The 13734-nt window shown below is 28.1% G+C and overlaps 2 protein-coding genes and 1 non-coding gene across 3 annotated transcripts; 2 read left to right on the top strand and 1 right to left on the bottom strand.

The window, feature by feature from the left end:
• Window positions 1-723: 723 nt before the first annotated feature.
• Window positions 724-795, bottom strand: TRNAH-GUG. Its single transcript has one exon. It is a non-coding gene; the product is annotated as a tRNA-His (tRNA).
• A 6699-nt stretch (window positions 796-7494) lies between these two features.
• On the top strand, window positions 7495-12027 carry LOC124911447 (mitochondrial import receptor subunit TOM40-1-like). Its single transcript, XM_047451930.1, has 11 exons — window positions 7495-7784; window positions 7979-8060; window positions 8156-8258; window positions 8351-8446; window positions 8564-8614; window positions 8938-9003; window positions 9851-9952; window positions 10745-10813; window positions 11324-11407; window positions 11486-11581; window positions 11692-12027. Exons 1-11 carry the CDS (start codon window positions 7649-7651, stop codon window positions 11746-11748), a joined length of 942 nt encoding a protein of 313 aa, XP_047307886.1. The 5' UTR covers window positions 7495-7648; the 3' UTR covers window positions 11749-12027.
• Window positions 12028-13036: 1009 nt separating this feature from the next.
• Window positions 13037-13629, top strand: LOC124912564. Its single transcript, XM_047453203.1, has one exon. The coding sequence runs from the start codon at window positions 13109-13111 to the stop codon at window positions 13445-13447; it is 339 nt and encodes a 112-aa protein (XP_047309159.1). The 5' UTR covers window positions 13037-13108; the 3' UTR covers window positions 13448-13629.
• Window positions 13630-13734: the final 105 nt, after the last annotated feature.

The following is a 13734-nucleotide window of genomic DNA, read 5'->3' on the forward strand; positions in this document are numbered from 1 at the left end:
CTTAGGTCTCCACTTCCACAACATATAATTCTTACCACTAAACTACAACCATCATTGAAATAGAAAGTGTGGATTTAATCTCTTAGTTAAGACCATGCTTAAGTTACATTGATGTGTTAAAATTTACACTGATAAAAAAAGAATGTGTGGATTTGATCGCTTAGTTAAGATCAATAAAACACTTAAGTTATCATGATGTGTTAAATTTTATACCAATAAAAAAATGTGGGGATTCGATCACATGTCTCTATGGCCACAACATAAAATTATTACCACTAAACTAGAGCTATATTTATATTCAAATTTTATACTTGAGTGTCTAACATGATTCATTGGTTACAATTTTTAATCAATGTGTTTTTAGTAGTAATCAAACTTTAAACATTTGATTTATTAGTTAAGATGATTGACATTTAAGTTAACTTCATGTGTTAAATTAGGATCAATGGAAAAAAGAAGTGTGGCTTTGATCTCTTTTAAACCAATGAAAAGGGAACTAGGGTTTTGATCATTTAGTTAAGATCATTGACACTTAAGTTATCTAATGAGAGTAATCAAAAGGGAAGTGTCTAATATGATTCATCGGTTACAATCTCCTTTTAGTCAATGTGTTTTTAGTAAAAATCGAACTTAAAACATTTGATTTATTAGTTAAGATGAGGCTTTAATTATTTAGTCAAAATAATCAACACTTAAGTTACCTAATATCAATAAAAATTAAAATGTGGCTGCTGGGATTCGAGCCCAGGTCTCCACAGCCACAACGTGGAATTCTTACCACTAAACTACAGCCACATTGGTATTCAAATTTATCCTTGAGTGGCTAACATGGTTCATTGTTCACGATCTCCCTTTAATAAATTTGTTTTTAAGTAGAGAGCAAATATAAAACATTTGATCTCTTAGTTAAGATCATTGACAATTAATGATACTTAAGTTACTCTAGACCAATAAAAAAAATGAATTGTGATTGTTGGGATTAAAGTTTAGGTCTCCACGGTCACAACATGGAATTCTTATCACTAAACTACAACCACATTTATATTTAGATTTATTCTCATATGTCTAACATGATTTGTCGGTCACAATCTCCTTTTAATCAATGTTTTTTTAGGAAAAATTAGACTTAAAAAATTTAATCACTTAGTTAAGATTGTTGAGACTTAAGTTAACTTAATGTGTTAAAATTTAGATCAATGAAAAAAAACAGTGTGGCTCTAATCTCTTTTAAACCATTGAAAAAGGAAATAAGGCTTTCGATCTTTTAGTTAAGATAATTGTCACTTAAGTTATCTTAGACCAATAAAAAAGGAAGTGTGGATTTAATTTTTTAGATAAGATCATTAACACATTAGTTACTTTGATGTGTTAAAATTTATAAAGTGTGGCGGTTGGATTTAAGCATGAAATTCTTACCACTAAACTACAACCACATTTATATTCTCCTATCTATTATGGGAGAACTAACCTGATCCATCAATCACAATCTCCTTTTGATTTTAGGGGGAAAATGTTTTAAAATATTTGATCTCTTAGTTAAAATATTAACACTTAAGTTAACTTGATGTTTTAAAATTTAGATCAAGGAAAAGGAAATGTGGTTTTAGTCTCTTTTAAAACGATAAAATAAAAAGGAATAGAGCTTCGATCTTTTAGTTAAGATAATTAAACTACCTTAGACCATTAAAAGAAGGAAGTCTGTATTTGATCTCTCATTTAAGATCATTAACACTTCAGTTACTTTGATGTATTAAAATTTATACCAATAAAAAAGAGATGTGGTTGTTGGGATTCAAGTCAATGTCTTCATGGACACGTAAAATTCTTACCACTAAACTACGACCACAATAATATTCAGATTTATTCTCTAAGGACTAACATGATTCGTCGATCACAATCTCCTTTTTAATCAATGTGAAATTGAACTTAGAACATTTGATCTCTTAGTTAAGATCATTGACACTTAAGTTAAATTGATTTGTTAAAATTTAAATCAATGAAAAAGAAGTGTGGCTTTGATCTCTTTTAAAGCAATGAAAAGGGAAATGGGACTTTGATCATTTAGTTAAGATCGTCAACACTTAAGTTACCCTATACCAATAAAAAAGGAAATGTAGCTGCTGGGATTCTAGATTGGATTTCCATAGCCACAACGTTAAATTCTTACCAATAAACTACAACCACATTTATATTCAAATTTATTCTCGAGTGTCTAACATGATCCATCGGTCACAATCTTCTTTTAATAAATGTGTTTTTAGTAGAATCAAACTTAAAAATTTGATCTTTTAGTTAAAATAATTACCACTTAGTGACACTTAAGTTACTTTACACCAATAAAAAATGAGTTGTGGCGACTGGAATTCGAGCCCAGGTATCCACGGCCACAACGTGAAATTCTTACCACTAAACTATAATCACATTTATATTTATATTTATATTTATATTTATATTTATATTTATTCTCATATGTCTAACATGATCATTCGATAGCAATCTCCTTTTAATCAATGTGTTTTTAGGGAAAATCGAACTTAAAAACATGTAATCACTTAACTTGATGTGTTAAAATTTAGATCAATGAAAAAGGAAATGTGACTCTGATCTCTTTTAGACCAATGAAAAAGGAAATAGGGATTTTGATCTTTAGTTAAGATAATTGATACTTAAGTTATCTTAGACCAATAAAAAAGAAGAGTGGATTTGATTTTTTTTTTAGTTAAGATCATTAACACATAAATTACTTTGATGTGTTAAAAATTATAAAGTGTGGTTGTTGGAATTCGAGCGTAAAATTCTTATCACTAAACTACAACCACATCTATATTTAGATCTATTCTCAGAGAACTAACATGATCCATCAATCAAAATCTCCTTTTAATCAATGTTTTTAAAAAAAGTCTTAAAATATTTGATCTCTTAGTTAAGATCATTGACACTTAAGTTAACTTGATTAAAATTTTGACCAATAAAAAGGAAACGTGGTTTTGATCTCTTTTAGACCAATAAAAAATAAATAGGGCTTCGATTTTTTAGTTAAGATAATTTACACATAAGTTATCTTAGACCAATAAAAAAGAGAATTGTGGTTGTTGGGATTTGAGTCAATGTCTTCACATAAACAATGTGAAATTCTAACCACTAAACTACAACCACAATTATGTTTAGATTTAGACTAACATGATCCATCGACCTTTTGATATAAAAAAGAATTGTGGCTGTTGGTTTAGACTAACATGATCCATCGACCTTTTGATATAAAAAAGAGTTGTGGCTGCTGGGATTCAAGCCCAGGTCTCCACGGCCACAACGTGGAATTCTTACCATTAAACTACAGCCATATTTATATTCACATTTATTCTCGGAGAACTAAAATGATTCATCAATCACAATCTCCTTTTAAGCAATGTGTTTTTAAAAGAAAAAAATTGAACTTAGAATATTTGATCTCTTAGTTAAGATATTGACACTTAAGTTAACTTGATTTGATAAAATTTAGATCAATGATATAGGAAATGTAGTTTTGATCTCTTTTAGACCAATGAAAAAGGAAATAGGGTTTTGATCTTTTAATTAAGATAATTGACACTATCTGTGAATTTAATCTCTTAGTTAAAATCATTATAACATCAGTTATTTGATATGTTAAAATCCAATAAAAAATAAATGTGGATGTTGGGATTAGAGTCCAGATCTCAACTGCCACAACTGTTTAGGGGTCTTCACGGCCCTAGCATGAAAATCTTACCACTAAACTTCATCAATATTTAAATTCAGATATATTCTCGAAGAAATAACATGATTTATCAATCACAATCTCCTTTTAATCGATGTGTTTTTAGAAAAATTGAACTTAGAACATTTGATCTTTTAGTTAAAATCAGTGACACTTAAATTAACTTAATGTGTTAAAATTTAGATTAATGAAAAAGAAAACGTGTCTTTGATCTTTTAGTTAAAATAATTGACACTTCTCTTACTTCAATATGTTAAAATTTATACCAATTAAAAAGAGTTGGTACTCAGATTTATTCTCGGAGAACTAACATGATCTATCAATCACAATCTCTTTTTAATCCATGTGGTATTAGGGAAAATTAAAATTAGAATATTTGATCTCTTAGATAAGATAATTGATACTTAAGTTAACTTGGATGTGTTAAAATTCATATTAATCAAAAAGAAAATGTGTCTTTAAACTCTTAGTTAAGAATTGTAGCGGCTAGGATTCGAGCACAAAGTCTCCACGGTTGTGACAACTTAAAATTCTTACCACTATTTATACTCAAATTTATTCAAAAAGAACTAACATGATCCATCAATTACAATCTCTTTTTAATCTATACATTTTTAGTAAAATAAGTATATCAATAAATAAAATAAAAAGGGAGTGTGGTGGTAGGAATTCGGACGTTGGTCTCCAAGGAATTACAACCACATTTATATGATGGTAATTATTGATTTATAATTTCAATATTTGTAGGTGACTGAAACTCTGAAATCATTACAATAATATAAATTATTGGTTTATCTTGTGTGTATTTATATCATTGAAATTATTGATTTATAATTTCAATATTTGTAGACTGAAACCATTAAAATGATGTAAATTATGAGTTTAATTAGTGTGTATTAGATTGATAATTTAAAAACTTTATATTGGGTTTATACTTTATACTAACACAATATGAATAAAAATATATATAGCTTCATATAATTAGTATTTGTTTGAACAAGCTTTTATAGACTTTTACTATTCAACTCTCTTAGTTTCCTATAAGTATTTGTTTGAACCTTTATTTTCATTAACTAGAGAACAAAATTTCAAAATACACTTAAAAAAAAAATATTTCTTTATCATGAATTTGCAGTGTATCCAATTTAATGTTAATATTTTTTAAGAGTTGTTTAATTAACAGGAAATTTGGTAGTTTTTTCCTAATTATATATATGTTCCTATTTATTATTTATTTACAATATATATAGTGTAGATTTTATAGATTTATTTTTGTATATATTTATATGTATAATTAATTGTTCCAAACCATTAATAATAATAAATATATCACATTAAATATATTAATCTTTTGTTTTTAAATTTTTTAATAGTTACTAAATATTAATTAAGTTGTAGATTTTGAGTTTTCTTATAATCAAAAGATATCATGTGATTATTATTAAAATAATAATAATAATATTTTTATTAAGAAAATAAAAGTCGATTTGATTATTATTTTGAAAAATAAATTAGTTATAGAATAATGTTTTAGAAAGAAAAAATGAAATATTCTTAGTTAAAATAAATTCTGAAAGTTAGATAAACTGATAAAATAATGTATAGTTAAAGAAAACAATATAGATAATTAAATTTTATTTATTATTTAATTGATAATATAAATTTTTTAAAGTTAAATTCAATGCTGATAAATTTAGCTTTTTGTAATAATATCATATACTATACTTTAAAAATTATTTAAAATTAAAATAATGTTCAAAAAACCCTTCAATTATTATTTGTTTAATTAGATAAAGTGAAGATTAATTTTTATAATTTTATGGGTGTTTGAGTTCTATGATAATTTAAAAGGTAATGTTAGAAATGGGATGGGCTGGGCTGGGCTATATTCGTCCAACAAGATATTTGAACAAAAAATAATAATATTTTTATTAAGCAAATAAAAGTTAATTCTATTATTAATTTGAAAATTAAAAAAATTAGTACAGATTTTTTTAGAAAGAAATATTAGAAAAATTACAATTTTAAAAAGTTTAGTTAAAAGAAAAGCTAAAAGTTAGAAAATTTGATTTAAAAAAAACGTATACTTAAAAGAAAATGATAATAGATAATGAAATTTTATTTATTATTTAATTGATAATATACAAATTTCAAGTTAAAGTTAGTTAGGGCTTTGTAAAAAAAACCGAAAAATCGGTAACCCTAGTTAACCGGTTTCATTTTAACGGTTTATTGATTAACCGGTTTTAGCGATTTCGGTTAACCGGTTTTTACCGGTTAATGGTTCAGTTTTCGGTTTACCTATTTTTTTAACCGTTTAACCGGTAATAATTTAATTATATATATTTATATTTTATAATTTGTAATAGTTATTTTATAAATAATATTTAATAATCTATAAAAAAAAATATTTTTAAATTTTAAATTATAATTTTTATTGAATTATTTTTTAAAAACACTCTAATTTATATAAACAAATTACAAAAATAAATTAAAAAAAAAACTGAAATAATTTCATTAAAATATATATAATTGTTTTTATAAATGTACATTAACGTAGAATTATAAGTTAACAAAATCAAAATAATTATCAAATATATTATATTATAGACAAGAAAGAAAGGATGGAGAATAGTATAATAGAAAAGTATATTCAATAATTTTAAAAAAAAATTATTTCAAAATTTATTTTTTAATTTAAAAAATTGAATTATCGATTTCAGGTTAACCGAACGGAACCGACCAAAACCGATAAAATCAGAACTGGTAAAACTGATATCATTAACGGCTAGTTAATCGGTTTGTAAAATAAAAAATAAAACCGGTCTTAACTGGAACCGTTTAACCAACCCCTAAAGTGATATATTTAGATTTTTTAAATTTTTTTTTGTTCAGTAATATCATCTAAAAAAAATTACAATTATTATTTGTTTAATTAGATAGAGTGTTTAATTGTTACTATGCTCGAATCAAAATCAAAGTTTTTGTAATTTCCATCCTCTTTGTTGTTAAAATTTTACTAAACGAACAAAAGTCAATTCTATTGATAATTTGAATTAAAAAATTAAAAAATAATGTATAATACTTAAAGAAAATTATATAGATAATTAAAAAACAAATTTTTTAATTGATATTATAAAATTTTCAAGTTAGATTTTTTTAATAATATCATATAGAATAAATAATTTAAAATAATTAAAAAATTAAAATAATATTTTTAAAAACTACAATTAATATAAGTTTAATTTTGTTATAAGCTCACAAATTCGATTCCAACTAATAACTTATAAAGTGAGGCATACATGTAGACTATCATGCTAGTTCTACTTAATTAAAAAAAAAAAAAGTAAATTTAATTGTTATAAGACTGAATTGTGAAATTGGAGCTCTTTATTAGGATTTCAGATCTCTATTTTTAAATCTCGCAATTTAAACTCCTTATTATTAAAGTTATACTAAATTGATTTTTTTTTTATCGTTGTTGTGAATGCTGTTAATTTATTATCTATCTGACAAAATAATGTCACCAACCAAGTGAATTGAGGGTTTTTTTCCACAAAATTAATAGAAAAAAAAAATCTTACTTAAAAAAGCAAACAAAAAAAAGATAGAAATGGGCTAGGCAATTCATGTAATGGACTGGGCTGGGCTGGGTACAGCAAACAAACAGGGCTTAGGGGTTTTACTGGTGCGAAATTGTAAGCCACCATTCCCAAAAATTAGGGAAGACGAAGTTTTTACCAAAACCAGAGAAAACCAAAACCCCAGTCCTACTCTCATCATCAAAAGAGTCTTCTTTTGGAGCAAGCAAGAACAAGAAGAAGAAAGAGAGCCAACCCAATTGCTACTCTCTCTCTATCTATCTTCTGTTCTTTCTCTAGGTTACTGTCTTTTTGAAAAAGGATCCGAACTATGGCCACACTCGTCCCTCCTCCAGCCACAGTGCAACCCTCTACCATGCCAGAGCTGATCCCGCCGCCAAACAAAGTCGACTACTTAAATCTCCCATCTCCTATTCCTTACGAAGAAATCCATCGCGAAGCTCTCAGTCAGTACCTCTTTTTTCTTCATTCCTATGCTTTTTTCTATTATTGATGAAATATGTAGCCTTGATTCCTCCTCCAATGCAGCTCAAAACATTTCTTCACTACTTCTCAAATTACTTCATTTGTATATAAATCGTATACCCTGCTTTGCTTTCGGAAACAAATTGATTTCTTTACTTTGGGAATCATATTACAGTGTCTTTAAAGCCAGAAATTTTCGAGGGAATGCGCTTTGATTTCACTAAAGGACTTAACCAGAAATTCTCCCTTAGTCACAGGTACTCTTAGTTTAATGTAGAATTTCTATTAGATGCTGAATCTTTATCTCTGTTAGTTAGGTGATGATTTCATTATTTTATTTTTCTATTATCAGTTTGTTCATGGGACCTACTGAAATTCCTTCACAGTCATCTGAGATTATAAAGATCCCCACTGCTCATTATGAATTTGGTGCCAATTTTATAGATCATCCCCAGGTAAACAACGAATCGGAGAAGGCACTTTGCACTTATGTTTGTAGTTCCAATCTGATATTTGGATCGTGTTGTTTGTAACATTGTATCTGCAGTTGTTGCTTTTTGGGAGAGTAATGACAGATGGGAGGTTGAATGCAAGACTTAAGTGTGATTTATCTGATAACCTCTCTCTGAAGGGAAATGCTCAGGTAAATATGTGATGTGATAAATTCTTACTTTAGTAATGATTTTGTGTTCTTCTGGTTATGAAATTTTATAATTAGCATTCTCATGTAGTTCTTTCTTCCACCCTGTTTGTTTTTTAGCTAACAAATGAGCCGCATATGTCTCATGGCATGGTCAACTTTGACTACAAGGTCAGTTATACTTTTTGGTTTTTACGAGTTTCACTTCTATTTATCACGAAGAGAAAAAATACCACAATAAATTTTGTGAAAATGTATCAGTAAGAAGATGTTAATTTAACCACATCATTTTTCTTTGTAAAAGTTTAAGGCTTGTATAAAAGAATTGTCGTGAAAATACTTCCATCAAGATCAAGCATCTAGAGTGATCCCAAATAAACCCAAAAAATACCCAGTCCCATACATGGAGATGTTTGTAAATCCAATTACTGATTTTATTCTTTAATTTGTATCTAGATTTCTTATGTTTTCTCGCATTTCATGTTGCTGCACAGGGTTCTGATTACAAGGCTCAGTTTCAACTTGGAAATGGTGCCTTATTTGGGGCTAATTACATTCAGGTAATTACCTCATTTACATTCAAGACATCTAGACAAACTAGTGCATTTTTATTGTAGCCAACTTCATTTCCTAATAATTTGGAAATTGGTGCCAACTATAGAGACTTGGAGTTGTCTTATTAACTTCTTTTTTCACATTAGAGCTTACTGTTGTGTGTATACGTTTTTGGCAATATTTATCATCTGATTTTAGGAAGTAGGCAAATAATCCCTCTTCTGGTCTCTGTCTTGTTTTTTTCGATTTAATGTAAGGCTTCAATTGTTTATGGCTCTCCGATTTGTGAAATGAAATTTTAACTTCATAAAAAATAAAAAGGTAAGTAGACAAGTTTTATTTCCTCTTTTTTGGCAAAAGTTCTTGCTTTTATAGAATAGTATTGCTGGTAAAATTATCTAAGCATTGTCATCTATGCTGATAAATAGGATTGTCTTTTGGTTCTGATTGATCTTTGTTGCAACTAATATTTTCTTTGCAGTTCCAGCATTGACCTATATCTCTTTCTTGACTTGAAGACAATAAGTTTGATTTAGGTTTTTCTTTTTGAAATAATCCAATTGTTTCAAAAATATATTTTTTCTTAAAAAGTGGATTATTTAGGTTAAATGGCTAAACTATCCTTTATATTTAATATTATTTTTTTATTTTTTTGGAATTAAAGGGAACTAGCATGACACATTTAATATTTTAAATATTATAAAAACTAAAGTAAAGATATTTTAGTAATTTAGTTGATGATTAAAACCAGGCCTAATAATTTCATAACCTGCTTTTCTAAAATGAAAATGTAGCATTTTGTTTATTTAGTTTCCTAAGATATCGTTTTCATTAAATAAATGTTTCGCGCAGAGCGTGTCTCCTCATTTATCTCTTGGCGGTGAAGTATTCTGGGCTGGTCAGCATCGGAAGTCTGGCATTGGCTACGCTGCTCGCTATAACACAGATAAAATGGTATTTTACCTTTGCAATTGTCTTAAATCCTCCTTCCCTGTATATATTCTAAACAATGTTCTTGAATGTGCTTTTCACATGAATTCGTATGAGTTGATTGTCTTCTTGGTGGTGGACTCCCATTCCTTCGATACTTTCCTTATTGATTGCATCTCAAGTCTCAACTATTCATGTCTAGGGTTTAATAAGGTTTCCCTATTTCATATCATCATTATGCCACGTTGAATTGGTGAAAGGGCATTCCACTTTCTTTTGTGCATAGTGATGAACCTTTTATCTTTTGCCCATTGAACTATAATTTGATGTGAGCACAATGAATGAAGCTCATTTTAGGCCGTGGTTTATGCTCGGAGATTATTAATATGGGGTCACCCCATAATGGTGGGTTGTTTTACTAGCCATCGCAAGGGTTAGTCAAGGTGCTTCCAAGCTAGTCCTGTTCATAAAAAAGAAAAGATTATTCATATGCTCTAACTATTAGGAAATTCCATTCCCTCTTCTTTAAGAGCTTTCTTTTCTTGGAGGGATTTGGTTGTGGGTGTTAAATCATTTAAGGAAAATATGTGGAAGACTATAGGCTCCATGTGGAAGCACTATTTTTTTTTGTAAGATACCTCATCTTGATGTGTAAACAGCGACACAAATTCAAAAAGTTATTGGTGGATTTTCATCCGATTCATATAAAAAAAAGGAAGTGCTTACAAATTACTTTTTATTGTAGTAGTCCATGAATTATTTTCATATTAGCAAAACTTGGTTCTGAAGTCAGATAATGAGAAAGCTACTCTGCAGGTTGCCACTGGGCAAGTTGCTAGCACTGGAATGATTGCTTTGAGCTACGTTCAAAAGGTTTCTGAAAAGGTAACATCTTTGCAATATGACTACTTCTCAAATGTGTAGTTGGGATGCTATTAAATTGAGCTTATTTGAAAGTTGGTATATTGTCACAATCACGTTGAACAATTGTCAAAAGTGAAATTGATTGTTTCTTTTCAGTTTGTATAAAAGTGTTTGAATTAAATGAATCTTTATTTGGTAAAAAAAATTGTCACTCTTTGAACCATATTTTTATATTTAGATTTTTACCCTTATTATATATGTTTAGATTAAGGGTCTTTATGATATTTTACCATATCAAGTTCTTTTCTTTTTATTTAAGAACATTCATTTGGAACATTAGGCCAGATTGTGATCCAAAAAAAATTAGGTTCAAGTGTTTAAGCCAAATGTATAATAACTGACTGTATTTTTAGCAAGTTGACAACGCGGCGTACCTAAACAAAGCTAGTGTATTCGTAATGAATCTGAAAATGTTATATGGTTACGATGGGTGAGCACATTGCATAATCTGTTTTTTTTTTGCTTGCTTAGGTTTCTTTGGCGTCGGATTTCATGTACAACTACATGTCAAGAGATGTAACTGCAAGTTTTGGTTATGATTATATTCTTAGACAGGTACTTTCCGCCATATTTGCCCCCATTTTCAACAATTTTAGAGAAATTTTTGAAACATTTCATTTGGTTATTATTCAGGCTCGTCTTAGGGGAAAGATAGATTCGAATGGTGTTGTGTCTGCATTTCTGGAGGAGCGATTAAACATGGGTCTCAATTTTATTCTTTCAGCTGAGGTAATAAGAATTATTATTACTATTATGGTTTTGATTGTATTGAAAAAAGCTCAATTCTTCTTGTCTAAGAATATGGTAATAAGAATTCTTTGTGGCTAATCTGTATGCAGCTTGACCATAACAAGAAGGATAGCAAATTTGGATTCGGTTTGACAGTCGGAGAATAAGGGCAGGCGGGCAGGCGGGCAGGCGGTGGTTAAGTTTTTAGATCTTTTACAAGAAATGGAATATTATGGTATTATGATTGAGGTGCAGAAGCAAAGCAAATTGTTTGAGATTAAACTATCAAATTTTAATGTTTTTCAATGGTTGCGGTTTCGGCTTCCATTTAATATTTTTCTCTATTCATTTCTTCTCCATTGTAATTGAGAGAGGTTCATTTGTTTTGATGATGTTTACACTTTGCACTAGTTTTTCATATAAAATGGTAAAGATCTTTAACTTCCCATATGATTTCAAAGTCTCAAAATTCAATTAGTAGAGAGCCCTTCTATGTATAGTGTTCTTTAGAATAAATAATCTTTTGTTTTGATAAAATAGTAATATATTTAGATATAAATAATAGTGAAAATAGTTGTCTACTGTTGATTTTTACATAAGAATCTATTAAATTAAAATGAGGGGTTTATAATGGTTTTTACAAGTAGTTGTAAACTTATATTTTATTAATATTATAATTAATAATGGTATTTATTTATTAGCTAACAAGGCTTAAATATTATTTAACTTCCTAAACACACTTAACAAGTGATAATTAAGTTTGTTTGAGAGAGTGTCATTTTTTTTTCTTAAGGTATACTCATAATAAAATTATAAAAGGTTATTCTCTTTTAAGAGCTAATTAGTTTTTTTATAAGCGCATTAATTATTTTTTAAATATAACTTTTAACTTAAGAAGTTAAGATATATAAATGTAGAGATTAAACTTTTTAGGTTAGGTAAATTTTACGGTGATAATTTCTAGAGTCCAAGAATTTTCTTTCGTTAATCCTAGAGTATTCATCTCTATCTTTTGATAAAAAAAATATTCGAACTATTTTTTATTTCTCGGAAATTTCAATGTTATAATTAACTCATTAATATATATAGAATCTCATAAATATATCTTAAGTTGATACCGAAATAAGATCCTTATTTATATGACCGTTGTTACTGGTACCCAAATTGGATTAGTGGTCAATTTATGTTGTTATTTTATTTTTATATTTTATTTTATTTTTGTAGAAAAGGAAGATGATATATATATATATGGAAGATAATGATTTTTTTATTATTTTGTATGATTTAAATATTTTTTATATTTGATTTTTTTTTTAATATTATTTATAAATTAATGTTTTATAGGTAACTCTTTATTTAATTTTATTATTTAATAACAAATAATTTTTATAAAATTAAAACTTTTTAGGTTGAAACCTTATTTATAGGTTAAAAGCCTGTACACCTTAAAGCCAGAAACCCTTCTTCTTCCCCCCTTCAACCCGTTTGACCCGTTTTTCAGAGAGAGAGAGAGAGAGAGAGAGAGAGATGAAGACAATATCAGGGAAAATCTCGTCAACAAAGGCAGTTTCACTCTCTAAAGCGGCAAAGATACTATCCAACTTCGTAGTTTCAGAGCACGAAGCTACTCCAGCCGTCACCGCTTATTTGAAGCGTACTTCCGCGGCATTCAACGAATTGGTTGACGTACACAAGGATCTGAAATCGGATCGCAAGAGGAAACGCCATTCCCGTTCGACTACAGAGGAAGTAGAGACAGATCATAATAATGAAGTCAATCAAGCGGCGGCGGCAGTGGTGAGCGAGAATAGTTCGAAAAAGAAGCATAAGGAGAAGAAGGAGAAGAAAAGAAAAGACGTTAATTGAAGAAGATGAGGAAATTTGATTGATTCATACTATAACTAAGATAAGAATCTTCTCTTCTCTTCATTCAATTTCATATCTTATTTACTGCTTCAGAAATTAGGGTTTATGATCAATTTTGTGTTTTTTTTTTCCTATTGGAATTTTTAATTTTATGAATTTATTATGTTGTATTTTGCACTTTATTTATTGTTCCTCAATTAGAATGATTCAATGCATACATTACTTTCTTAGTTATAATTTAGATTATACTACTGAAATTTTTTGGCATCAAAATTATATTTTCAATA

This window comes from Impatiens glandulifera, chromosome 8, assembly GCF_907164915.1.
Source record: "Impatiens glandulifera chromosome 8, dImpGla2.1, whole genome shotgun sequence".
In the NCBI taxonomy this organism is placed as follows: domain Eukaryota; kingdom Viridiplantae; phylum Streptophyta; class Magnoliopsida; order Ericales; family Balsaminaceae; genus Impatiens; species Impatiens glandulifera.

Excerpts from the sequence above, each read along its gene's own strand:
- LOC124912564 (XM_047453203.1), top strand. The coding sequence starts at position 13,109 with ATGAAGACAATATCAGGGAAAATCTCGTCAACAAAGGCAGTTTCACTC.
- LOC124911447 (XM_047451930.1), top strand. The coding sequence starts at position 7,649 with ATGGCCACACTCGTCCCTCCTCCAGCCACAGTGCAACCCTCTACCATG. Across the intron at positions 7,785-7,978 it reads AATCCATCGCGAAGCTCTCA|TGTCTTTAAAGCCAGAAATT; the intron begins GTCAGTACCTCT and ends ATCATATTACAG. Across the intron at positions 9,953-10,744 it reads GCTATAACACAGATAAAATG|GTTGCCACTGGGCAAGTTGC; the intron begins GTATTTTACCTT and ends GCTACTCTGCAG.